The following is a 27,904-nucleotide window of genomic DNA, read 5'->3' as shown; positions in this document are numbered from 1 at the left end:
AATAATAATAATAATAATAATAATAATAATAATAATAATAGTTTGTGGCTGGTTAACATCAGGATCTTTAGTCAGCACAATGTAAATAAAACAAAGAGCAACAATCAAGAGTGGTCCCCTTTATTCACTGGAGTTTAAAAGCCAAAGCAATACGAAGGACAAATATTTTTTATGTCATCTCTAATTAATTGCATCACTGAGTCTTCGTTGCATTTTGCCAGGAAGATGTCCGTTTTTCTTTGCATACTCCTTAACAGCCGCTAATTGGAAAGACTCTTCTATCATGAGAACTTTCTGTCCTCCGTTTCATATTAACAATGAAAGGCCAAAACTGATCCTCTCCAGTTGTCTCATTTCTCAGAACTATTACCGTAGGACCCATTACTACTGCTATGTCTGTAAATCATATTACGTTTTCTTCGCCATCATTGCCTGACGGTAGCTGACTTGTGCTACAAGCATTAGATGGGACCTGTTTATGATATTCCTTAATTGAATAAGCTACTGTCTGCGGGATGATAGTATGCTTTTGCCAAATAGGATTGGAAAATTTGTTGTATTTAATTGCAAGACCCTTGTGGAGTCTGTCCAGGCAGATAAAGGTGTACAGCCAGTACCCACAGCCTGCCTGCCTAGGCCCTAGGGAATGGTTCTTTTACTCACCCTTCCAAGATTGCTACATAATCATATTGAATTATTGTGCTGCTGCATAGATGCTGCACAGAACAAGGTTCTCTCATTCAAATTAAATAAAAAAATCTATTGTGTTCCCCCCTTACTTCCAGAGCCAACAGCTGCATTGCCTTATGATGTGGTTTTATTCTATTTATTCTGACTATTAAGATTTTTCATATAATGTTGACAATAAATGCAAAAAAAAAAAAAAAAACCAAGAAGGAACAGCAGCAATATAGAAGGAAAGGCTGCAGTTCTATAGCCACTTGACTTAATACCCCACTGAAGACCCCACTGAACTTAATAGGTCTGTCTTCTGAGTAGACATACCTAGAATTGTGACGTATGGTAAAGCAGAGGTGAAGTTTTTCAAAGAACTAGAATGATCCAGATCTCAGTTGTCAGAGTTTTAACCTCCTCTGCATTAAGCTTGGAAGGTGGTGGGTGATTACGTGGAAAATGGAGGTGGATTATCTACATACGAAACCTGATTCAGATTTGTTCCTCTGCAGTCAGAGCCATAGAGCCATTATGTCAGGGAAGAGAGATTCCCCATTCTCCATATATGTACAACTTCACTGTTGCATTTAATTTAGCCAATGGATTTTGATTGTGGCATTTGTCTTATCTTTTAGGCAAAGGCTGCCACCCAAAAATGTGTATTATTATCGCTGCCCTGATCACAGGAAGAACTACGTTATGTCATTTGCTTTCTGCTTTGATCGAGAAGATGACATATACCAGTTCGCTTACTGCTACCCCTACACTTACACACGGCTTCAGCATTATCTTGATAATTTACAGAAGAGGAGCATGGACTACTACTGCAGAGAACTTCTGGGACTTAGTGTGGTGAGTAATAAATGCATTTGCCACTTGTAATATTTCCTTATCAATCCCTGGACCATAATGGCAATACAGTAGCATTCATCATCTAAGTTGATGTACCCACACATGTTTTTGTTTTGTTGCTATCAAGGACACAACAGAGCTTAGGTGCACTGTGAAATATAGGCAAATACAGGTTCATATAAAAGCATTATGATTGTGACATGGAGAAATTGCCACATAGTTTGAATTTGCCTCCAAAGATATTAAAAGAAAAATGTAAACAAGAAGAAAAACATTCTGACATTGATTTTATTGCTAACACCTTTACTCTCCCATCCTCTCACTCCACATTCACCATGATTCTGTTCCCAAAGTAATGTGCTTCTCCAAAATGGGATGTTACTTTGTGTGGGCATATGTAAAACATGCCCATGTTGTGTCCAGCATTGATACTTCCTGTTGCAACTACCGCTGTTGTTAACAACAAAACTATTTAGGGTGGCCTCTGCTGAGTTTTGCCAGAGCTAGCTACATAATTCTAATATCGAAAAGTATGGCCTGCATCACTACTGGTGGCCACCAAGATCAGGCACTGATCTGTACCAAGACTGGTTAGGGCCAACCAATGAGGTGCAGAGGACTCTGGAAGTATGGTATTACAATTGAACTGTCAAGTCAAATGGAGGGAGCCCATTGATGATATTCCACTCAGGTTCCCATGAAACCTGAAGTTGGGTCTGAATAAGGAAAACCCCAGGCATACATATGGATGTGAACATTACCCCTCATGAATCCTGTCCAGTCTGTTCCTTTTCCACATCAAAATGGTACTTCTCTTACTATAAAGTAATGCAGGACTTGTATTAGGTAGGATTGGTCGAGTTGAAGATCATCATTATCCAAAAGGTGTAAATGCTATAAAGGGTCCTTTTATAAATTCTAGAGTTTATACTACAAGTTTATCAGCTGCTTCCTTGATTAATAAAAAAGTGCAAAAAGTAGAATATAGTTTCAAGTTTATCTCTGTTCTATGCTTCCCTACATGAGAATCAAAATTTAAAAGGGGGAGGGAAGGAGAGGGCAAATTACATAAAAGGAAAATGAAGTTGCTATTGTGATACTGATAATGTTTAAATGTCCATCTTGGAGGATGCATAGATCTGTAGTCTTTGTCTTGTCTTTTCTTTTTTTTCTTTCTTGGTTGAGCACAAACATTGGCATAATGTTCAAAACAATCATGAAACTCCTTATAATGGAGGCACAAATATTTTATTTTTTCTCTTTCTACATAGCTACATATGTTGAAATAATGGCCTTAGAGTACATTTGGTCGTACCCAATTATTTGTGATATAGCTACAATGCAAAAATACTGTGTGTTCAAAATATGGTATAAGAATTTACTAAGTTATCATTCTAAATATTGACTTCGAGTCAGATATGTTTAAGCTTATGCAGTGGGCTTCTGCTAGGCTGGTGGATTTTTTTTAAAAAAACTTTTGTTCTTCAAGCAGGTTTTCCCCCCTCCCCTCCCCCATCATATCGCAAACATCTTTTTAAGCTTGCTTTTCCTTAGCAGTTGGCCATATGGCATTGTGGAGTGGGGAGTTATATGGTAGATTTTTAATTGTGGACTTATAGAGCTAATTTCACGGTTCTTTGGGTTATGGTCATTATAGCTTGGTTTTTCTGTAACAGGCATATTGAGTGATGGAGGATTTGCAACAGAGCTACTCCATTTTTTATCACACAAAAAACCAACATCTACTACTGTACAACTGTTGAACCTTGCTCTCTGTCAAAGCTTGGCAAATAATGTAGTACTTTTTAAATAATCCTAGCTTTTCTTCATGTGACATTTTCCTAGAAAGCTTGAAAATGTGAGTTAAAGATTTTACAGTGTTTGTTGCTCATGCTCAGTTTTAAGTGGTTGAGAAAAGGTGAGCTCCCCGCCCACTCCCTTGGTTATCTTGAACAACTTAAATTATCAGTGTTTGAGAGAGTTCACTGAAAGCAGATGCTTTCTGTTGGGTAATAGATTAAAGTTGCAGCATATAAAGGAGACAGAATAAGGTTATTATACCCAGAGATTGGTGAGTCACTCATCATGCTGCATTAATATTTTGACACTAATCACATTTATACTTTTTCTCCTCTGAAAACTTCCACAATTAAATCCATAAATGCTTCCTGAAATTCTTTGAAAATTAAAAATGGAACAGCAGTACAGGCAGACATGCAATTTCCATTAGATTACCAAAGTTCACAGTGGTTGTAGAGCCAAATGGCACATGTTCTTTTTGCTAGCATGAAGATAAGCAGATCTGATTCTACTTTTTATGTCTGAGAGCTTTTGAACATTAAAATTCTGTGAAATGATATCAAGAATATGCAGTCCTACAAGCTTGGTATCATGGCAGATACCCATTTGGTACCATTTCTACTGACATGATTGTTCTGCTTTAGAGTGGTTGGTTTTTTTTTAAAAAAAAAAACAGCCAGGTAATTAGTGGCAAATCAGTTATTATAGCCAAATGATTTAATTTTTTTAACAATATTTATATAGAGCTTGGTTGTTAAAAACAAACAAATCTCTAAGGGGTTTACAAAAATATAAAATAAAACTTTTTAAAAACAGGTGTTTAAAACATTTGAAATACGATTAAAATCAACAGTAGCTTAAAAAGAGATAAAATACACATAACTTCTACATTTCTGAATAGACTTGCCTTAAAAAAAAAACCAGTGTATTAAGCAGGTGCTGAAAAGAATACGGAGTATAGCAAATCATAATCTTACAGCAATCAAAATACTGTGCAAAGATGACCCTGTCTCCTATGTAGTGATTGCACTGAAATTTTATCCTCAGTCATTTGGGGGCTACTTAATTTCAGAAAGATGCAACATTAATGTCGCTTCAGAAACAGCAATATGTGAATGGCTAAGCAAAATAGAAGCAGCATGTCATTCTTTATGTTGCACTCCACTGTATAGTCATGAAAACATGATGCATTTTTAAATTCTTCTGTTGGGTCCTTTCCGGGAGTTTCCAGGTGTTCAGATGATGTCTTCAAATACAGTAATGGGCAGTAATTAGGGGTATTAATGGTGAGAAGAAAGCCAACTACAAGTTATTGACAGATCCATTTCAGTTTTTTGATTCAGAGATTATCTACCTGTTGCTTAATTCTGCTGTAAGACTAGATGGCCTTTTAAATTTAAATGAAGGGTGAGGAACCTATGGACTTCCAGATATTGTTGGGTAACAACTCCCATCATCCCAGAGTATTGGCTTTGCTGGCGGTGACTAAAGGGAGTTGTAGTCCAATATCTGGATGGTCACATTTTCCCCATCCTTCTTTTAAATCCTTCCACCATTTGGTTTTGTGATTGCTAAATACATAAGTGCATACTGTTAATTAATTCTTGTACTGTGCATAGACACATGAACATAAGATTGCTCTATCCATTGAAGCAGCTCAGTCAGTAGAGCATGAGACTCTTAATGTCAGGGTCATGGTTCAAACCCCACATTGGGCAAAAGATTCCTGCATTGCAGGGGGTTGGACTAGATGACCTTTATGGTCCCTTCCAACTTTATAGTTCTATGAAATATAGTGTAATGGGAATTGGGGTTGCTTGTGCGTAAATTCCAAACTGCTCCGAGCTGGTTGTATAGCTGGACCTTTCCCCGGTTTGACAGCCCTAACAGCAGGACTGTCTCAGTCACTGGCAGAATCCGTCAGTGGGCGTTTCCTAAACTTCTTCCAACATAAGAATTCCTTAACAGCAAGTCTCCGCCTCGCTTCTCTGCGCGGAAGCCTTCTGCGCAGAGTGGGCGTGCCAAGCGGTGGTCCTGCACTCTCCTCACTGATCTCACTGGAAGAGTCTCGGAGCCTCCCCTCCGAAGTACTCTCAGCCTCTCCTTTCTTCCTGGTGTCACCTTGGTTTCCTTCCCCAGCGGAAGCTCTCTCTCTCTCCTTGTTGGTTCCCTCTCCGGCATCATTAGGGAGCCTTACCTCTCCACTCGGCTCTGATGTCAGTTCCCTGACATATAGAAACACATACATCTGTATGCACTACAACATCATTGGAGCTCTGGCTTGGGGCAGACTTCCTCCTCCTCCTCCTCCTTCACAAACTCTTCACCATAAGGTTCCAGGCAGGGCAACTTACAACATTAAAGCACAATATTAAAAACAGTTTAAAACAGCTTAAAATCATTAAAAAATATCCCCTTATCCTAACTTTTTTAAAAAATGAAATTATGTTTTATAAGAATTAGGGGAATGGAAGGTTGTTTGAATTTTGATTTTACCCTATGCAGGGTAAAGAACTATCTAAGCATATATTGGGGATATTGACCTATCTGGTGATCTCTACCTATGTTTTTCTGTAGTCATAAAAATGGGAGAATTACTAAATGTTCGAGTAGAGTCTACCATTCTTTCATTATCCCAATAAATAAATAAATAAAAATTGGGTGATCAAAGGTGTAACAAAATTACAAGAACTGTGTCATGTTTCTTCAAGTGATAGTCTTATGCCAAATGATCACAGAATGAAGTCTGTTTCGTGACTTCTCCTTTCCCCCCAGTAGGCTTTGTTGTACAGAGATCAGAGTGAAGAAATTGTATACAGTGGAACCTCGTGTTATGTACAAACCTTACAAACGTTGCAGGTTACGAGCTCCGCTAACCCGGAAGTAGATGCTCCTGGTTGCAAACTTTGCCCAGGATGCGAGCGGAAGTTGAGCGCCGGCAGCGCAGCAGCAGCGGGAGGTGCCATTAGCGAAAGCGCACCTCATGTTACAAGCGGTTTTGGCTTAAGAACGGACCTCCGGAACGAATTACCGTATTTTTCGCTATATAAGATGCATCTGACCATAAGACACACCTAGTTTTTAGAGGGGGAATGCAAGAAAAAATATATTCTTTAAAGTGAGCACTGAGCAGAGCCTGTATGCATCCCAGGCTCTGCTCAGCGCTCCCTTTTACAAGCCGCATGGAGCGTGTGTGCGGCGCTTGCAGGCTTTTCCCTGAGGAGGGAGAAGGGCAACCCTTCCCTTTTCCGGGAGGTGGGGGAAGGGACAGAGCGCGGCTAAGCCAGAAGCTATAACACTGAGCGGGACCACAGCGATCCGTCTCGCTGTTGTGGCTTCTGGGATAGCTGCGCAGCCTCTTCAGGGCAGCGGGATGAAGGCTCCCCGCTGCCCTGAAGAGGCTGCACAGTGCTCCCTCTCACTGTTCTGGCTTCTGGCTTAGCCGTGCAGCCTGCATTCGCTCCATAAGACGCACACACATTTCCCCTTACTTTTTAGGAGGGGAAAAGTGCATCTTATAGAGCGAAAAATACGGTAAATTCGTAACTGGAGGTAGCACTGTATTTCTAATACCCCCAAAGCACTTCCAGGTTTGTCACCACTAACTCCTGGTGCTCTGCAAACATCATCAAAGTGGCTATAAAGAAATAATATGGCTACAGTCTGTCATTCACAAAACCTTGGGTTATTTTATATATGAAAATCACTCCTCTAGGGATTGTTCTGTGTTTGATTGGCTATAGTATAAAAAAACAAAAAGTCATTCAGTCACAATTTATGGTTCGTTTAGAAACACAGGTTGTTCTTTTATTTAATAAAATAAAATAAAATAAAATTATCAGTAAAGTTTGCAGGTCATCCCTGCCCCCTCCCTCAAATTTGTACTTTCCCTGTTCTGAACTCATTGGAAAAAAGCATGGAACTGGGTGAAGTTTCAGGGAAGTTTCAACTTAATGGCTCTGCTGGGATGAGAAAGCAGAATCAACTGCAGATTGTTATAACCCATTTTATGGCAGGAAAACCTGCTGGAGGGAATAATGATCAATGGACTGTGTGTTATGCTGTTTACTGTCAATCTATACAAGCCTATTTTGTATAAGCCTAGTAAAAGAACCGGCTGTGATGCTGTTTCTACATTAGTATAAGATAGTTAACTACATCTTTCTTTCGCTTGCTATTTGCTTGACTGTACTCAAGGACAGACAAATGATGCACACTTGATAAAGAAAACAATGAGCAACAGATGCAGTGTCCTAGAATGCCTTGAAACCATCTAAACTGCACCTTTCAGGAATTTGATATCCATGTTTTTCTCTTGAATATTGAGCAATAATTTGTTGACTATCAGATCGGAAAGAAAGGTTAAATCAAAATTTCAGATGTAATGGGCATTGCAAAATTTTGCTAATTCAGATTATTTTGATCTATTTTTCCTCCTTGGAAATATTGAACTGTTATTGTCTGTGGGATTGTGATATTCTGGAACTAGGAACCATTATATAAACTATCAGTACAGGACTCCTGACATGCTAGGACTGTAGCAAACAAGTTCACCTTTGATTTGCCAGATGTCCTCTATTTGTGAGGTGCATTTGGGAATGGATTATGGTATAGAATTTGGACTAATGATGCGGGTGGAGAAGGTTTGACGTGGGAACTTGAAGTATGAAAAGTCTTACTCCACTATGAGTGAGTTCAGGCCCTCCAGAATTTTGGTTTGGGCTTGATTTTTTTCATGGTTCACATTCCCCAACCATCACTGCCTGCAAGTCAGCTATCCCTTTCTGGTTTCCTTTCCCCAAACTTACTTGGAAAACACTCCCTAGCAAGGGCGGTGGCAACAGCAAACTCTCTCCCCTGGGTCAATCTTTCTCCATCTACCAAAGCACAACTGGATTCAGGAGCCATAGAGAACTATGTTTCTCAGTCTGGGAAGCTGTTCTTGCATCTTTCTGTTAGGTATCCTGGCAGAATGAGATAAAAAGAGGAGAGAAAGTTGCTGGTGTTCTTGCCACTCTCCCTTTGCCAAGTGAGTTCATAAAAATGAAAGGGGAATTTGTAGGGTCTCAGTGTTCATGGGGTGGGGTGATCTTGGAGGGTTAGTACAAGGCTCATCCACATGCTTTTGCAAGCCTTTGTGTGGGGTTTCAGTTCTTCAGAAAAAGCTAATCCACTGAAGTGAGTCAGGAAAAGTTTGCCCACCAGTGAGCAGTAATCCATGTCCCAGTGTATATATTTGTATGCCAGTCATGCTTTCTTCTAAAGGATTGCAGGGTAGGTGTTACCAAAAACATGAAGGAGATGTTTGTTTGTTCAGCTTGGTACTAATTTTATTAGTAAAGAAGGCCACCTCCAGTGATATCTGTGATCTTAATTCAATCTTTCACTCTGCAAACTATTAGGGAGATGATTCTTTTGGGTAGTGACTGAGAGACTGAAAGACTACCTGGTTACATTTGGTGTTAAAAGTTCTATGTGACCTGAATAATTTCTGTGTAGAAGGCAAGTTAATAAGAGCTAAAGACCTGGTGGTTTAGAAGTGAGAGGATTATCTCTGAGTGTAGCACAGTCTGGTTTCAGGTTAGGTGCAGCCTTGAAATATCAGAACAGCATATGATCTGTTAAATTGAATGGAACTCCACTGCCTTCCACATGTGCTTTAATGATTATGCTACCATTTTAAGCAGCAGTCTTGCGAACCCTAAATATTTAAAACAAATCAGTGACTCCATGTTTCCATTATACCAATGTTACCCTTGCAGCAGTCACTCTAATCCTGAAAACTAGAAATCTTTTTTATTTGTAAGAAAAACATGATTCTCAGGCTTTTGTTAGCTGATGATTGAGATAAAATAGCCCCCCAAAGCAAGGCACGAGTTACATTTTACAAGAGAAAGATGGTACAAATGGAATTTTATTAGAGCATTTTTTCTTACTTTAAGAAAGTATGTTTTTTATTTCTTATACATTTCTCAGGTTCACATTTTACAAAGTGCTTAATAAAATGTTATTTGCTTTATAATATTCTAAAGGTTGTTTTATAGCTTATAAATTTCTACTTGACCTCAATTTCCTGTATGTAAGTAGATTATACTACTGCCTTAATATACATCATGCAGTTTTAAAAGGAAATCTGTTTCAGCTACAGTTCCACATAGCTGAGGATGACATTTAAATATTAATCAGCTTTGTTTATAACAGTACAAGCTGTATAGCTTTACAGTATACAAACTATTATTTTTTATAATTTTAAAAATGATAGAATCTTCTATTTGGTGCCCAGAAAGTATCTGATAAACATTCATAACCTCAGAGCTAAACAAGTTTCAGGCTTGTGTTGAATGTAAATAGCAACTGTGGGGGATTGGGGCTAGCAGTATTGGAACCATGGAGATGGGAGAGAGGGTTAACCATTTCCTTACCTGCTATGGTCCCAATGAAAATCAGGCCCATTAGCACTAATGGGGGTATCACTCTTAATGCAAATAGTAGCTCTGCTAGAGGATTTTATCAGAACCACAGCTGGGGATAAGAGTTAAATTCTTCTACCCCCTTGCATGGTGTGATATTGTGTGATAGTCCTTTAAGAAACACACAGCTCCTGAGTTAATAGCAGGTCTAGCTGTCCTTGGGTGAGTTCCAGCAATCGTCTGCCACACTGACCTGTCCAGGCTCCTGTGCCTTGTCTTGCTTTCTGTGATCTGTTATAGCCTACATATGTCTGCTCATCCAGTAAGGATGACTGCTTCAACCTGACCACCAGGACATGGGTGGCGCTGTGGTCTAAACCATCGAGCCTAGGGCTTGCCAATCAGAAGGTCGGCGGTTTGAATCCCCGCGATGGGGTGAGCTCCCATTGTTCGGTCCCAGCTCCTGCCCACCTAGCAGTTCGAAAGCACATCAAAGTGCAAGTAGATAAATAGGTACAGCTCCGGCGGGAAGGTAAACGGCGTTTCCATGCACTGCTCTGGTTCGCCAGAAGCAGCTTAGTCATGCTGGCCACATGACCCGGAAGCTGTCTGTGGACAAACGCTGGCTCCCTCGGCCTATAGAGTGAGATGAGTGCCTCAACCCCAGAGTTGTCCATGACTGGACCTAACAGTCAGGGGTACCATTACCTTTATGTCTGCTCATCCAGTAAGGGTGACTGCTTCAACCTGATCACCAGGAGCTTAGTTGAGACAGAACACCTGAGCAGTAGTGGGAGAAGAGTAGCTACAAATCTTTCAGTGTGCTGATTGTTTATAAGCTATGTAGGAAGATTGACACTATAGAAAATTGTTGATTCTACTAGCTTTTTAAAAAATGCAATGCCAGAAAAGTAGAGAAGTTGAAAGTTTATTTTAAATTAATATGTATAGTAGATAATGATATGTGGGTGAACTCAAAAAGTCCATTGTGGGCAGAGAGAAACAGACAGTGATGCAATTAGGTCACACAGAAACAGGCCAGATTTCAAAGGTTGCTGCCAGACGAAGGACACAAACCTTTCGGTCTGATTCAAGAACAATATTTCTCACTGTGCAATCAGCATGGATTTGTGTTTGGCATGTCTGACAAGTGCTTCAACATGTGTCTGATCATGACTTATAGGACTTCTATGCATGTTTAGTCAGAAGTAAGCTTCACTAAGTCCCACAGGACTTACTAAATAATGTGTTTGGGATTATAGCCATAGGGTTGGATCCAAAGGTACCCTTCTGTTTACTGCTGAGGCTCTCACTAATTGAAAGGGGGAGGCATCTCCCCCCCAATTTCAGACCAACCCCCGTCTTGAATGGGTCCATGTTAATCTCAAATAGGTAGGCAAATTACTACATTTTTGCCTTGCCACTGCCCAGTTAGGCTGCAACTTCATAACTTGTCCAAGGATTAAGCACACTACACCACACTGACTCATTCCCATTGAATTGACACTTGAAGGAATTTATTCTCACATTCATGAAAGTGCAGAAAGAATTCCCTCAATATGAGTTACACAGACGCAGCAATTAGAAGACATCCATTTGTATCAACAAACTTGTGTAGGTCTTCATTCAATATAATATCGCACAGTGAAACACATTCAATGTCCTCTTCCCCCCTTTTGCAATTTCAAGATCCTGGAATGATTGACTGGATAAGGACTAAATAATTAATGTGTGGAGTTACGTTAACTGGGTCTTTGATCTGAATCTTCTCAAAAGCATCTTAAAAGCTCTTCAAAAACTAGTTTGTATTTCATTCTAGTCACCTAAAATGGATCTGTTTTATGAAAGCATTCTGTCAGAAAGCAAAGATCTATGATTAAAACCTATAGCCTTTTGACCAGACTGTCTCCATTGGTCAACCACCACGGGTGGGCAGTGGGAAATTCCCCTGCATTGCTTCTGATATCCTCTCCAACGTATTCTGGTCCCACATCCAATTTCCCTACAAAGAAGCCCACAAACAGGAAATGAGGGCAGTAGCCTTCTGCCACTGTTGATCCCCATTGACTGGCATTCAGAGGCAGGCTGCCTTGAGGTGGCGTATATGTAATAATAATAATAATAATAATAATAATAATAATAATAATAATAATAATTATTTATACCCGCCCATCTGGCTGAGTTTCCCCAGCCACTCTGGGCGGCTCCCAATCAGTGTTAAAAACAGTACAGCATTACATATTAAAAACTTCCCTGAACAGGGCTGCCTTAAGATGTCTTCTGAATGTCAGGCACGACAAGTGCCTACTAACAGTTTTTTCCACTATGATTTGGTCTAATACCCTTTTAAAGCCATCTAAGTTGGTGGCCATTGCTACATATTGTGGCGCTAAGTTTCATAGTTTTACCTATGTGCTTCTTTTCTTTGTCCTGAAACCCCCACCATTCAGCTTCTCTTGTTATGAAAGGGGGCAAAAATGTTGCTCTTTTCCATTTTTCCACACTGTGTAATTTTATACACCTCTGCAATGCATGCATTTTACTTTCATAAAACAAATAATGTTTCTAGCCAGGTCTTCGTCTGATTAAATAATCTGTATGACCTTTTATGGGGTGGCAGTGGCTTGTTTGTTTGGTTCTCATTTTGTATTTTCATGTTGTGAACTGCCCTGTGATCTTTGGATGAAGGGTGGTATAAAAATAAAATAAAATCTGTACCTAAGCATTATAATATTAGTAGGGTTTAGAAAACAAAACAAAACATTCCTAGCATGAAATTCCTACCACGAAATTCACCTTTTTCACAGCTGCCACACATGAGTCCATGGATCATAAAATCAGTCAGTTTGTACCAGAATTCACAAAAATTAACCCCCTCAATTTCCTACATAGAAACAAAGCATCTCTTCTCAATCTGCAGGAAATGGGTTGGGAAGGGTGGAATCTGACTTGAGTTAAAAATGCAGACTAATCACTCTAAAGGGGGGGAAAAGAAAACATTTTAGTGGCTGCTAAGAAATTGTTCCTTCTGCTCCAAGGTTGTCCTCAGGCTCTCAGACTCTGCTGGCCATATATATACCACAGGAGGAAAATGGAACTCATCCCTCAAATGTGACTTCCTGCGCAGTAGCGTGGGTCTCTGTTAAATTAGGAGCCCACTGGAATCTGCCTATTACCAGCATATAATAATAGCTCAGTCTGATGTCATTTATAAATCAACAATCACCAGTCTGGAACGAAAAAGAAAATGACTTAGTTTGAATGTGTACATATAAGACTCTCTCTCTCTCTTTCTCTCTCTCTCTCTCTCTCTCTCTCTCTCTCTCTCTCTCTCTCTCTCTCTCTGTGTGTGTGTGTGTATGTGATCTCTTCCATGGTATTAGTGAGAGAAATATGACTAAACCCTCATGCGCTACTTTGGAAATGTATCTCCCAGTTCTGAAAGGGAATTCTCTTCTGTCAGTGCTTAGCTTGTGTCAAGAGCCGTTTGCATATAAAAGGGCTTGGGGATGGAATCTAGTTATATAAAGCAAGACTTCTTTGTGTGGAGTCCTTTTGTAGTACCAACATTAAAAGGCTTTTTATAAATAAAAGTGGAATATAATTATAAATGCCCTTCTAGGGGAAAATCCTTGATTACCTTTGAATTTTTCTGCCCTTTGAAAAGGTTATACTTAACGGGTTCAGTTTCTTACTTGATGTTGCTGTTCCCAAGGGAAATCAGCCTCCCATACAAACTGTTTCAATTGGGTTACATGGCTTTACTTTGTGTCATGCATTTGTTAACTGACAGGTTATATAACACTGCAGGCTAAATATATTTTGCTCTGTATTCAGGTACTGTTGCTGTCCTGTATTTGAGGATTAACCTGAATTGGTGATAAGGTGGGTGTAGAGGCAGGAAGACTAGCTCTCAGAGGGTGATTTTTTGTGTGAAAATCACGTTGCAAGATTATACCTCCTGAAAAATTACTTATATCTTCTACTGAGGAGCTGAAGTAAATCCAAAACTAATGTGGAAAGATCCTTCTAACATGTATGCGACATCAGCTCAGCATCATACATGCTGCACTGGTTTCAATCTGAAGAAATTGGGAAGTTAGATTCCCAGCACTTTAACATTCACAGAAAGCAAGAATCTCAGTGGAATTTCAGGGATTGAATTTCTAAGTAATTTTCTATCTTGTTAGTTTAAAATGCCTTTAGGATTATTTAGCTAGTTAAATCACCTGCCCTCCCGATGAGGGAAAAAGGTGAGAAACATCTCCCTCAAGTTAAAAATGAAACTTTCAGCCCAGAACTATGTCCTTGGAGAGAACTAGCTAGAAAGATTCTTATCTAATTAGCGGGGGGGGGGGACGGGGACCCTGTGCCAGTGTTTTGTGATATCACAGGGAAACATTTATACGGACTAATATTATACACAATAAGACACTTTAACCCCTTGTCTTTTTTGCTCCATCAATTTTCCTGCTGAATACAGGTTTCAAAGACAAGTTCAGCTTGATTTACGGATTGTGTAATAGAACTTGGATGCAGACCAGATAAAAATATCAATGAAAAATGTTATGTGAATCCTGGCCACAATCCTGTGCATGCTTTCTTAGGTATAAACTTGATTACACACAGTGAGGCTATCAGCGGGAACTTACTTGGAAGTGATGTGTATGCCTCTCCCACTTTAAGTAACACATACAAAGAATCCACAGTAGTTCTTACTGTGCACTCAGTTTGAGAGCGCCTTGGGCAAGGTGCCCTCCAGGCCTTCCTGTACCATCTTGGTGGCCCACCCAGAAAATCAAGTGCTTTTCTGGTTGTTGCCAAGCTAACTGCCAGCACCCATCCCTGCCTGCAGCTTGTCCTCCCTTAATAGTTTTTTTTACTTGTGTCCAGACTTCTGCAGTGAGGTGGATGGGTACATTTTTTGAAATATAGAACCGGAGGCATATAGACAACGACCAATTTAGGCATGGCCAAATGATGTGTGATCACACACACATGCATGGTGCCAAACCTGGTAGTAGCCCTAAAAAGTCATTAGTATGTCATGAAAAGGGGTGGAATGGGCTTACAGATGCTCCACTGGCACGCACAGGGGTCTGGAACAGAACCCCTGTGCAAAACAAGGATCGACTGTGCTACAGATAGCATGGGTATGCTGAGAAGTTTGAAACAAATATATTAGCTATTCTCCCCAAAAACAACTTTTAAGGCATGGGTGGTATTATGATCGTTGTATTTCTTTTGATTTTTTTAATTAAAAACATAACAGGGTGGGTTTTTTGGTAAAATCATTTCACCTCATGCGAAAGGCTGGGCTGGATGAATCCCAAACCGGAATTAAGATTGCTGGAAGAAATATCAACAACCTCAGATATGCAGATGACACAACCTTGATGGCAGAAAGTGAGGAGGAATTAAAGAACCATTTAATGAGGGTGAAAGAGGAGAGCGCAAAATATGGTCTGAAGCTGAACATCAAAAAAACAAAGATTATGGCCACTGGGCCCATCACCTCCTGGCAAATAGAAGGGGAAGAAATGGAGGCAGTGAGAGATTTTACTTTCTTGGGCTCCATGATCACTGCAGATGGTGACAGCAGTCACAAAATTAAAAGACGCCTGCTTCTTGGGAGAAAAGCGCTGACAAACCTAGATAGCATCTTAAAAAGCACAGACATCACCTTGCCAACAAAGGTCCGTATAGTTAAAGCCATGGTTTTCCCAGTAGTGATGTATGAAAGTGAGAGCTGGACCATAAAGAAGGCTGATTGCTGAAGAATTGATGCTTTTGAATTATGGTGCTGCAGGAGACTCTTGAGAGTCCCATGGACTGCAAGAAGATCAAACCTCTCCATTCTTAAGGAAATCAGCCCTGAGTGCTCACTGGAAGGACAGATCATGAAGCTGAGGCTCCAATACTTTGGCCACCTCATGAGAAGAGAAGACTCCCTGGAAAAGGCCCTGATTTTGGGAAAGATTGAGGGCACAAGGAGAAGGGGACGACAGAGGACAAGATGGTTGGATAGTGTTCTTGAAGCTACCAGCATGAGTATGACCAAACTGCGGGAGGCAGTGGAAGACAGGAGTGCCTGGCGTGCTCTGGTCCATGGGGTCACGAAGAGTCGGACACGACTAAACAACAACAACATCATAATGTGTGTGACATCTTAAGGGTCAGGGGATTTTGTTCCCTGTAATCACTTGGTCAGCTGGCAGACAGAGGGAACTGCTGGCCTCCATTCTTTGCAGTGTCACTTCTGCAGATGGTCAGAGGGCAGAAGATACTTTTCTCTCCTGGTCAGGCAGCTGTTTGAGAAGCCAATAGGCTCCCGTTTGGCTCTATATAACACTGTTTCTGGCATCTGCTCCTCAATCTAAGCATGCGACTTCTTGGTGAAGTTTGAGGTACCACAGATTGCTCGGACCACCATCAGTCTCGACATTGTAAAAGCTCTTGAATGCAGCGTCTGCATCTTACAGTCCCTTAAATTCTGTCATGAAATCTCTGATGCGTCTTTCCTCCAGTCTCTTAAAATGCGTGTATACAATAAATTTGCCTAGATTATGTGTGAAATAGTCATTATTGATTATGGAATCCATTCAATTGTATAAGAACTAAACTCTGCCTCTAGAAAATGTTCCCTATCTTAGCCTATTTTTTGCATAGATGTTTTAATCAATAGCTGAATAATGGCAATTCCCGAAGCTTCACATTTCTAGCAGGGATCCTTTATTTATAGAAACACTTTGTGATCTACCATACTTGCAAGGGCCCTGAAGTTCAGCAGCAGCATCCAGAATCCATCCAACTAAATCATTGCCATGAACACCCAGTCAGACCACCTGCCCAAAATATTTATTGTATAGTTGCTGAAGCCAGCATCCTCCCAGCTAATTTTAAGTCCTTCTCTTCCTGTTTTGATTCTCCACTAAGATGTGAAGAAACTGTTGATCTAACTAGGTAAAATATTTCATTTTTACCTTCCATTTTTCTCTTGAAACCTTCTCTTTATTTTTAGATCATTATAGTTATCCTTGGAAACAGGTAATATGTATTCAGTAGTTCTGTAATGGAAGTTGTAAAATGTTACTGTCACTTTTCATTACTCCATGCTGTCATAGCCAAAACAGCTATTAAAATGAGGTCCTGTTTCTCGTACAAGATCCAGTTTCTCAACCTTCATTAATTCTTCAGCTGCTATTAACCACAATTGACAAATGTACAGTTGGCACTGTAAAGTCAATGTCTTCATGAGAAGTTCTGCCACTTTTTTATTGAGGTAAACAGATGCTAAATGTATGTTGCACATTGAACTCACACAATTCATGCTTCTTGGAAGAAAACGTACAACTATTAGAGAGCACGCTAGTGATGACTGAGTATGCTGCTTGCACTCAGATCTGGCTGGATTCTGTACCAAATTATTCTGCATTCTGTGCTTAGAATAAATGATAGATTCACAGAATTGTAAAGTTGGGAGGGACACTGAGGGTCATCTTGTCCAACCCCCTGCAATGCAGGAATCTCTACTAGAGCATACAGGACAAATGGCCATCCAACCTCTGATTAAAAATGAACTTGATGTGCTTAAGTTTGCATGTTGGATAAGATCACCAAATTTAAGTTGGGAGTGCAATGAAGAAAAAGCAGACATGGGACAGGGACAAATGTCTGTGAGAAGAAATGGGGTAGTTGACCTCCAGACCCTGAAGCATTGGCCAATGTTCCCCTTTGATTCCAAGCCCTTCACCCTACTCCGTGAATGGCTTACATCAGAGGGCTAGTAGGATCATCTCCCCACCCCCAGGTTCTTGCATTACCTTTCTTCTGGTCTTCTAAAATAAAAGGTTTTATACAACCATTAATTAAAGCATTGAAATGTAGAGTTATTCAATGCTCCTAGGTGAATGCTGATTAACTTGAATTTTGTGATTCTTTTTGTGGAATTTTGGGGGAATTTGACTGAAATGCCTAACAAATCTATTGACATCTCAAAGATCTTTAAAAGAAGCATGAAATATTAGTCAGTGGCATTGATGGGAGTTTGCAATGGTATTTCCATGATCTCTAATGAAACCAGTATTTTATTAAAATCTGGCAAATAAAAATGTTTCACCTATTAGGAAGGAGAGCTAAGGGGGTACACATAAAGAAAACACAGATGATAATTAAAAATCTGATATTATTTGTAGTTTGCATAATGCCATGATTTTTTTTTCTATGTTTTGAATTAGTAATAACTTAGTGCTGGATTCTAGATCTGGTTTGTATTCCAGCAGAAAGACAGGAATGCAAGAATCAAGGAATTACGGTCACTGTATCTGCTTGGGATCACTGCCATGTTGCCTCAGTGAATTAGGTGTTATATATTTTATTACCTTTGTTATAGATCAAAAAGTGGTATGACATGAAAATGCCATGGACTCCTTTAGGAGGAAAGATAAAATTTAACAAAATAAACAAAAAACCTAATACACCAAATACATGTTGGTGCAGTTATTATTTTAAAAGTATTCAGTTATTGTTTTCTTTGACATTTTCACTTTTATTATAGGTGTTTCTTTCCCCTTCACCAAAGGGATGCAGTGCATTTTGAATGCAGTATTTTTCATATTAAATAATGGAGAATGGTCAAAAAGGCAAAAAAGATTTTCAACACAGCACTATTCTAGAGTGTGAAAAAGAAAGGCAGATTTTCTGGCAAGCGTCTCCCTTTGTTTCTTGCAAGAAACATTATTTAGAGAGTGGCATGAATGTGTCTGTTGTCATGTTTTATTATTTTAGATTTTACTTTGTTTCACTTCATGCAGCTACAAGACTGCTTCTGCAATAAATTTATTGGCTATTGATTACACTGCATTAGTAAGACAAAAGGTGTGTTTGTGTCTGTGTGCATACGCACACATATGGTGTTGGTACTACTATAAAAATATTATCCTCTGTCAGTAAAATAATACATGCTGTGGTATATAAATAATGTCTAAAAGGTCTCCTTTCCCCTAAGAGTCTCTTAGTCCATCAGCCAAATGAAATGAAAAATTGCTGCACTTGAGTGAAATTTCCCTTGGGAGAGTAAATTATAGACAAACTTCCAAGGACACCCCCCCCAAAAAAAGTAAGTGGATTGATGCTCATTCAACCTCTCACATGCTCTCTTTTATCCCACAAGGAAGCACTCCCATTACAACCTCCTTGCAAAATTGAATCTTCCTCCTTATTGTTTTTCTATGTATTGCAAGCCTGAAATTTTTATCTCAATAACTGGCACTAGTTTTGTTTTCCCCCAAGTGCTACCCAGAATAGAATGAGGTTGAGAACCCTCACTTAAATACAGATTACTCATTTTAATGTCCAGTATGTTTTCTTCATTTTTTTAAAAAAGGAAACACCTGCTATATTGTTGTTGTTGTTGTTATACTGGACTCATCCAGCTGACATATAGAAGGTAAAATTCTTTGTAAAAGGCCTGATTTAAATGCCTGATTAATTAGAAAACCTGTTTAGCTTCATATTCAATGTCATGTCGTCACATTATTCCTGGCACATCCGAAATCTTGAAGTTTTTCAAAAAACATCTAAACATGGCGTTTCTTGTGTATTTGTGTTTTTAATACTTGTTTATGGCAATCTTTGCACTGATTTGTACTTCCATGGAAGATGGAGCCCATAGTACTCAGCATATGAATCAAAAAGAATCTGCAAGCTGCTGAAAGGTTGAGATAAAATGTGGCAAATCATTACTGTCAGGTTGCCTAAAAGCACCCTTTTGAAGTGCTTTAGCCCTTTCAAGTCACATATGTAAAGTGCATAGTGTACAAATGAACAAGACAAAATCTTGTTTATATTCTAGCCCTCATGTGATGAGGGTAAAATGGGGACATCTCCCTGGTCCGTGCATTGCCTCCCCATTGCCTGGCCCTACCACCCTCCATGCATTGGAGGGAGTCTGTTCTAGGCATGCAGTCTCCCTGCACAAGTTAGAACCCTGCACAAAGACTCTCCTCCCTGCAAGAGAGGGGAGTGGTTGTGGCCGGGAGCCGGACTCCGCCTCAAGCAGGGGGCATTTGCCCCCTGCCTCCCACTCACCTGGCTGGCACCCACGCCCTCGGCCAGGCACCCAACCAGGTGCCTTCAAGGGGGGGCGTGTACAGCAGCCTAAATTGCTGCGGCGCCACCCTCCAGCCCTCACTTTTCGTCGTCCCATCGGTTGCTACGAGGTAGGCGAAAAAACCAAAAAGCCTAATGCCAAATGGAAAAATTCCTACCAGGCCCCCTGGACAACCAGGGCAACCAATCTAAGGTCCATAGCAAGGCCAAGGAAAACTAAGACCCTGAGCTCAAAGGGAGTGGAGAGTGGGTGAATCACGACGGGACGACCTGGTTGGGTGCCTGCTGATGGGCGTGGGCGCCAGCCAGGTGAGTGGGAGGCAGGGGGCTAACGCCCCCTGCTAGAGGCGGGGCTCGGGCTCCCGCCCACAACCACTCCCCTCTCTTCAGGAGGAGATGGTTTGAGGACCTGATCCCCACCCCCCCAAGTGGAATGAATACACAAGGACACGTGATATAAGGTTGGAAGTCACTGCACAGATCGGAGGAAAACGTAGGGGATTTCGTATAGACAGGCTGCTTCTGCCCCTCGGAGCTTATTTTATTTGAAAATCCTGTGGACTTGTCGTGGCACATAAAAAGAGATTTGGATGAGATTGCTGCCTTGTGTCCCAGAACAACGGTGTTCTGGTCCTCCTTCCTGAAGAGTATTGTGTGGCACGGTGCGCAGAACTGTATGGCCATTGAAAAATCCAGGAAACTCTTAAATCGTGCAATAGCCCGTTGGGTGCGCTTTATGTTTGGCCGAGTCATCTCTCATGGCCGTATCCGGATTGGCGACCAAGCCTTGTACCGGAATGATGGGGTTCATCTTTCAGACCAAGGGAATGACTTTTGGTTAACTAGCATCATCATCAGCATCGGGGATTGGTTACAGCTGTGAGGGTATTGGTGGTGAGCCCCTTTTGGGCTCGGGTGGCGGTTACGCATTGGAATAATGTGTTGTGGTGTCGAAGGGCTAGGTGTGGCCATCGCCTGCGCCTTCAGTTTTTGGGTATTCCGTTCAAGGAATTCTAAGTTACATGGGGAGCATGCATGCATAGAACAGACTGCCTGCTGCATACCACTGCCCTCCAGTGTGGATGCTATGGAGGGGAGAGGCCCAGTCTGTGCATCCCTAGTCTTCCCTTGTTGCATGAGGGCTGAACAGGTCTAAACAGAGCAATTTTTTAAAGACCTTTTAAAATAAATAGACATATGGCAGTTGTGATTTGTTACTTTTATCTAGGCAGCTCCTGTGCTTCTTGCTGTAATGCCATAGTAACAGGAGATAACTTCAAGGCTTCCTTAGGACAGAACTTCTAAGAAAAGATCCACATTGCACAGTAAAGGTCAGGTGTTGGGCAAGAAATGAGGCACTGCTACTGCCTTCTCTGCCACTCACTCTGCTATATCATCGTATAACAACTGGGGGCTTACAGTAGTGAAGAAGTGAACTCTCCTATTCTCTGTGAAAATCATAATACTGGAAACATAAATAATAGCTTTCTAATTTGTGCTCCCATGTAGTTATTTTGGTGTAACATCTGCATGCAATTGGCAGTATCTTGTCAAGAATGTATCCTGAACCCCCGTCAGGAGAAAACTGGGAGAATATAATCATACATATATTGCTCATGTTGTGGGAAAAGAAGACCTAGCAGACTGCCAATTAAAATATAGGGGAAGAATATTCTCCAGTCCTTAAGCATGTGCATGGGGGTTGGAGAGTGTAGGAGGGAAAGCTGTTAGAAGATTTTCTAGACTACAAACTAATGCAGTGGGCTAATGATATCTCTCCAGGAAACTTGTTTTTGCTCCTGCTTGCCAAGACATCTTTCCTTCACAGCTCCCTGCCAAAGCTCAGTTCTGGCCTTTCAACAGAGTAGCGGAGGTGGAGTTGCAATTCTACATACATTAGATGATGCACAGTCAGAGCCCAAGCTGGCAGTAGTAAGAACAGCCTCCCAGTAGTCAGGGATGCTATCAGGCTGGGCTGTCTTCTGGTGGTTCACCTTTGTTTCTGAGCAGCAGCAGGCTGGGCCCGCATGGCTTAGAATCAGCAGAAGCCTTTTAAAAAATAATCTCTGATCCCATGCTTGAATTGCATTGTCTTCTTGCCTTTTTATTAAGGCAATTTCAAACATTTTCATTTCTCAGGCCATTCCATAAGCATAACCTTATTTGTTTCTCTATTTCTTCTATTCAAATTGCTTTCAACCCTTCAGGCAGGGTGGTATATGGTAGGCCATTTCTGGCAATATTTTTCTCGGAGACTTTCTCCTGCATGGAAAGCATTCCCTCAGAACCCTTTATCAGAGTTCTTGCTCTTCTCTCTCTGCAGGAGCATATCTGCATGGAGCTCTCCTTATATGGGTTTTTGGATGGTGACTGATCCAATTCAGTAAACTCTTTGAAGCTGTTCATACAGATTTCTGCAGGCCCATTAATGCACTGACTGTGAAAGCTGCTGGCCATTCTGATCTTCCAGCACAAAGATGCAGTCAAAATGTGGAAGAAACCCAGGGTGGCTACACTTTTAGGAAACAGTCTAGCAGCACACTTTGGGATCTCCATGTTAATGCTGTTAGGATGCTTCTTTTGGCTAGTCTGCTATCAGCGCCTTACACAATTTTTCAGGCACCTAACAGTTTGAGACATACGGGTGTGCTGGCAAAAGGACCTAGGTCTCTACTCTTTTCCAATTGACACCTGAAGGTTCTCAACAGTTTTCTCAAGTACAGTAAGTGAAAATATTCTCTTGGAGCACATACTACGAATATTACCTATGCATAACTGTTCCATAATAAATAACTACATTTAACCACCAGTGAAATGAAGGCACATAAGCTTTCTATGAAATAGTTTCACATAGTTTTCTATTAAAAAAAATGCTTCATGTTTGGTAGGCTATGCCAGGAGGACACAGAGGCCTAGAGACTGACGGTTTTTAAAGAGCAATGTTACTCCAGGTCAAAGGGGTGCTTGAATCACAGCGACAGATCATTAATAGTAATTTCCTCTCTTATATCTTTCTGCTGTAAATGATGACTTCTTCATATTTGGATCACATCCCCCACTTTTTTCTGAATGAAGCAATTTTTTCTGCATGGCTTCAAGACACATTTTAAATTTAACTTCATTTGACATTTATAGAAGAGGTCTAATTAGACTGTTAGCTCTTCACAGGCACAGGTAGTTACTGATTTATATTATTTACATTTGCAGTGTTGTGATAAAATTAAGAGGATTTTAATTCATTTTTGTTTCAGTGTATAATGTAAATAGGGTCCAATACTAAATAATAACTTACCCAGTAATATGCACTCAAAAAAAGTGTGCACTTGCCTTTCTCGTACACTCACCCAGTAGTGCTGTCGCTGCTGCTCACTGGAAAGGGCAAGACGACAATGAGTTTGGGGTTGTGTAGGAGCACCAGCAAAACTAATCTGGTACTCCTGCAGGTGCACCCACATAGGCCTGACCTTGCCGCTGCCTCACACCTCCTGGTAAATGACAGCAACTCCACTGCCGGGTTGGTTATTGCTGTGGCTCCACCTCATTGGGTGAGGCATTCTTGCAGTGCACATGTTCAGCGGGCTTCAGAAAAGTAAACTTAAGCTTATGCCATGTTAGCCCTGAGCATCTTGTATTCTTCCTTCATCCTTTTAGGTAAGCTTCAGTTGGTAAAATACATTCCAATGATAATCTCGGTCTGCAGTGGCACATGTAAAAGCACAAATATGATCACCCCAAAGTGTCACGACAGTAATGGAAGAGGTGTCATCTGCATTCGTTTACTTTGATGCTATTATGGTCTTGTTCTCAGCAACTTTTTTAAAAATCTGACTTGAAAATTATGCTCCACACAGTAACCCATAGGGGCAGCCTTACAACGAAGCAATGTGAAACTGTCACTTTGAGCAGACACAACACACAGGAGCTATTTTCCTCCCTTCAGCCTCATCTCTGATTGTCACTAAAAATAGGAAATGGGGGTGAGACATCATTTTGACTTTGCTTCAAAGACTACACTAGCTTGCTCTTCTTTATGAGACACAATCAGACAGTGTGTCGCAACTTTAAAAAAGCATAACCCTGAGTTCCTTTTAAAATATTTAATAAATTGACCATAACACAATTAATCCATCATAGTGAAATATTCAGCAGAAATTGTCATTTCTTATTCAAGGACCTAAGTTTACTGTATAGTTGTGATGGCATATTACAACTGTTAACTTTTTGGCTAGATAATATATCTGGTTCCTAAAGAATCACAATTTTAAGTTTTTTAAACACACCCACATTTATATCCCTCACAACTGGAAGATGCATTTAAAATGTGACATACAGGGAAATAGGGATTCATAAATGTGTGTGTAAAAGTATGGATTGAAACAGAGATAAGGACACATTTCAATGATCTTTTTAGCACATTCTTGCTCAAAGGAGCTCAGAGTGGCATACATAGGTTTCCTGTCCACATTTTATTCACACAGCAACTCTGTGTGGGAGGTTCAAGTGAGAAATAGTGACTGGCCAAACGTGACCTTGTGAGTTTCATAGCTATACAGAGATTTGACATCAGCTAATGTCACTCATACTTCTACACTCTATTTACTTACAACATATGGGATGTTTTACAATGTTAGTGATAAGATATATATTATTATTATTGTTATCATTTTAAATAAAAGATCATAAAGCACCTTAGAAAATATTAAAATACAGAACAGTGTATCAAATATTTAAAATCCAAAACACAGAATAAAACATAAGAATAATAAGCGTTCCTCCATCAACAAGAATGAAAGGACAAATCCTACCGTATCCCCTCTAAAAAAGGGACAACAAAACAGCCCAGTATCAAAATAGAGATCAGGGATCAGCTGGAACTTTATTTAAATTTTGTTTCTTCAAAAAGAGATGCCAGGGTTCAAACACACCTATGAGCCCTGAGGGCTAATTCCAGATGTGTAGAGGCTGGCTGTGGTTCCATATGGGTGATATAAGTTCACTATTTCATTTATTGTTAATATGAAGTGCTCCAGGACTGAGCCAGGAAACAGCTCCCTTATATTAGCCACTGCAGATCTGCTGCCTTATTAGTCAATACCTAGGCAGGCTCTTTCTGTGACTGCTGCACAGCAAGGGGGTTATGGACGAGCAAACCAACTGTTTGCAAATGGAGTATAATATTCTCCTCAATGCAACAATTTATGAAAAGACTATATTTGCAAAAACCATTGGGGATTTTGTCTTAGTGTTTGTTTTTGCCTTAAGGATCCAAATTCAGATTTCTGATTGGTCATCAATTAAATGATGGAGGATTTATATCCAACTGCTCTCCTCAATCCTCACCCAAATGTTTTGCTTCAGGGCACGCTTGGCATGCATAGCCGATCAATGGCAAAAAGATCAATTTTAATTAAGCACTATGCCAATGGTATGCCAGTGGTATTAAACATTCATTGTCATAGGATAATGGTTCCCTGCTGCTGCATAAATGTTGGGGGGGGGAGGGAGCTGTGACATTTATGAAATGTAAATGTGGAAGCAAAGCAAGAAATAGCATTTTATTTTAAAGGTGGAAAAATTGATCCTACGGCAATGTGCTTGCAAAATAATTATATGGTTCTTATACTATTAAGCGAAATATCAATTCACATGACCACTGGAGTTGTATTAGGCGCTTGCAGTTCATAGACATGGACTGCTGGATTTGGGCAGCTACTGGCACATGCAAGATTGCGTATTCCACTTGGTACCACAGTTTAGACCCTGGATATCTGCTTACCCCATGATGACAGCAGGGTGGAGAGCAAGATGGATCCTCCTCCAGGTGTGGTCAGCAGATTACTGAGTGTATGTGTAGGCCAGACCCCATCCCAGGAGGCAACCACCTGATTCTGATGGCTTCTGGCGATGGGCTGGGATGTTGCTGGGTGAGAAAAGGAGGTCCTGACTCTTGGCTTTGGCATTTGACTGCCCCCACTTCCGGACCTCTGGTTATTTCTTACCTGACCACAGATGAAAGTTTGCCACCTTGGGGCTATGAATGTTTATCCACAGTTGCGACTGTCCTCTGAGATGCTGGTTCTCCCCACCCCCCGCATAGAATATTTATAGAAAAATTTCTAAAACAGCATTGTATAGAAGAATTTATTTGCCTTTCTGTGACAACATTTCATATCAGGTGTTGAAGGCATACATAGCAGGGATACATAGCAGGGTTAATGTTGTGGCTCCTCATGCCTCACTGAGGATTCCATTAAGATATCCTGGAGGTCTCTATTGGAAGGAGCAACAATTGTGCCATTTCTTTCCATCAGAACAGGATCAGGGCCTTAAGAAATATAATTTTGCACTTCTTTCAAGAACATCACATGTGAATTGATAATTACTCTTTTCTCTGGCTGGTTGACACTGTACATTCTAAGCATCAGCAAAGAATGAAATTATATTTCTTCAGATATTCATTAAGGACAAGAATATCAAGTGCAATTTGCTGAGATGCTCAGAGAATGTATCCTCATGCTTGAGATTTTAATTAGATTACCGGTAACTTGGAGTGATTAGTAAGGAATAGAGGAAACCATTGTTCCTGTTTTCCATTATGCATATTGGTTCTGATGCACAGCCCCATGCACCCATGGGGATCCCACATGTGTTACAGCAGATGGAGTTCCACAAATGTACAGGTGCTTTTCTTTGTCATCGCCTACAGTGGGAGATTCCAGCTTGTATACACACAGGGACAAATCACTGGTGCATGGTCTTTTCTGTAGCATTTGACTCAAGGCGCTGTAATTGATAAAGGGCTGATATTGGTGAATTTTAGGTCTGACCAATAAGGGGTTCACACTTCATACATTATTAGATCACTTTGTTTCAATGGAAGTCACGGTGTCACAGTGCTCCATGCAAATCTGAGGGCTTTGGAGGAAGGGTTGTCAGGGGAAAATGGTGCAAGGCTCTCTCCAGTTGCCTGCTGACGGCATTTGCTGGTGAGACCCTGTAAAGCAATTGGCAACATGCTCCCGGAGCTTTTGGAGAAATTCCTCCTTCCTCAGCAAAGCTGCATCAAATCAGCCCCTGTTTTTGAAGGGGAGAATATTTTCAGGAAACCCAAGGAGGGGAAAATTTGGACCAGCCTTTGAACTGGCCCCCATTTCACATGCAAGCAAAATAGGCCAATCTTAATAGATTTGGGGAAAGAGGAGGGATATAAAACTGGCGCCCAGAAGGGAACAAATCTAATAACCATTCAAATATATGTGTTGCTCCTCTAAAATTCTAATCCTAGAGAATCCCTGGGGTCTTGCATCACTTCTAGAAAGAGAATTGATGGCTAGTTTTACAATAGTCTGATTAACCTACAGGGATTCTAGTTGGCACTTGCTTCTGTTTGATTGGGAGCCATAATAGCTGTATTTCAGACATATTCATAAATAAGGGTGATTCACTTCCCTATCATTTCTGTGAGACCTCTTGAGAAAAATCACTTGTCATGATTTGTATACACATTTATTTCTCTATTCTCCCCCCAAAAAATTCTGTATCAGGACAAAAGGCCAGCGTTTAGCCTCTAGATGGTTAGATATTTAATGGCTATTCTATAAAGCCCCTAACTAATAGTAATTTCCACAATATTTCTTTGTCCTTGGTCTGTGCTCTGTTTTAATTCCAGTAAATCACTGGGTGGAAGTGAAATGAATTACAAAAATCAGCCACTGCTGATACTTTTATTCTCTGACGTCCAAGTTATTATAACTTTGTTTGGTTTTCTTGCACAGCAGGCAATTTGTCAACCCAGTAGCATTAATAGATTGTGGTTTTAAGACATTTCTGATTGTAATCCATTTGGCTAGAGTTGGGGAAAAGTTTTAAATTGCCAGTTTGTGCTGACTGTAATTTTAATATTCAAAATTGGAAAGTGTACTGTAAAGGAAAGAAATTCAGTCAATGGGAAAGCTTGTACAGTCTGGCTTGGGAAAGGAGAGAAATGAAAAGATGGAACTTGAGCCAAGTGTGAAAGGTGTGAAACTAGTCAAGCTTGATAGGATTAACCCCCCCCC

The 27,904-nt window shown here is 40.5% G+C and overlaps 1 protein-coding gene across 2 annotated transcripts in view; it reads left to right on the top strand.

The window, feature by feature from the left end:
• The window catches only part of BEND5 (BEN domain containing 5), a 733,046-nt gene that overhangs the window by 262,289 nt on the left and 442,853 nt on the right, over positions 1-27,904 (top strand). For both annotated transcript variants that reach the window (XM_081913981.1, XM_081913985.1), the window contains exon 5: positions 1,311-1,527. In XM_081913981.1, coding sequence (XP_081770107.1) covers positions 1,311-1,527 — 217 coding nt within the window. The remainder of the gene's footprint in view (positions 1-1,310; positions 1,528-27,904) is intronic.

Source organism: Podarcis melisellensis (genome assembly GCF_964234715.1).
Source record: "Podarcis melisellensis genome assembly, chromosome: 6".
In the NCBI taxonomy this organism is placed as follows: Eukaryota; Metazoa; Chordata; class Lepidosauria; order Squamata; family Lacertidae; genus Podarcis; species Podarcis melisellensis.
Note: the sequence above shows the minus strand (reverse complement) of the source record. Positions and strands in the feature narration are given on the sequence as shown.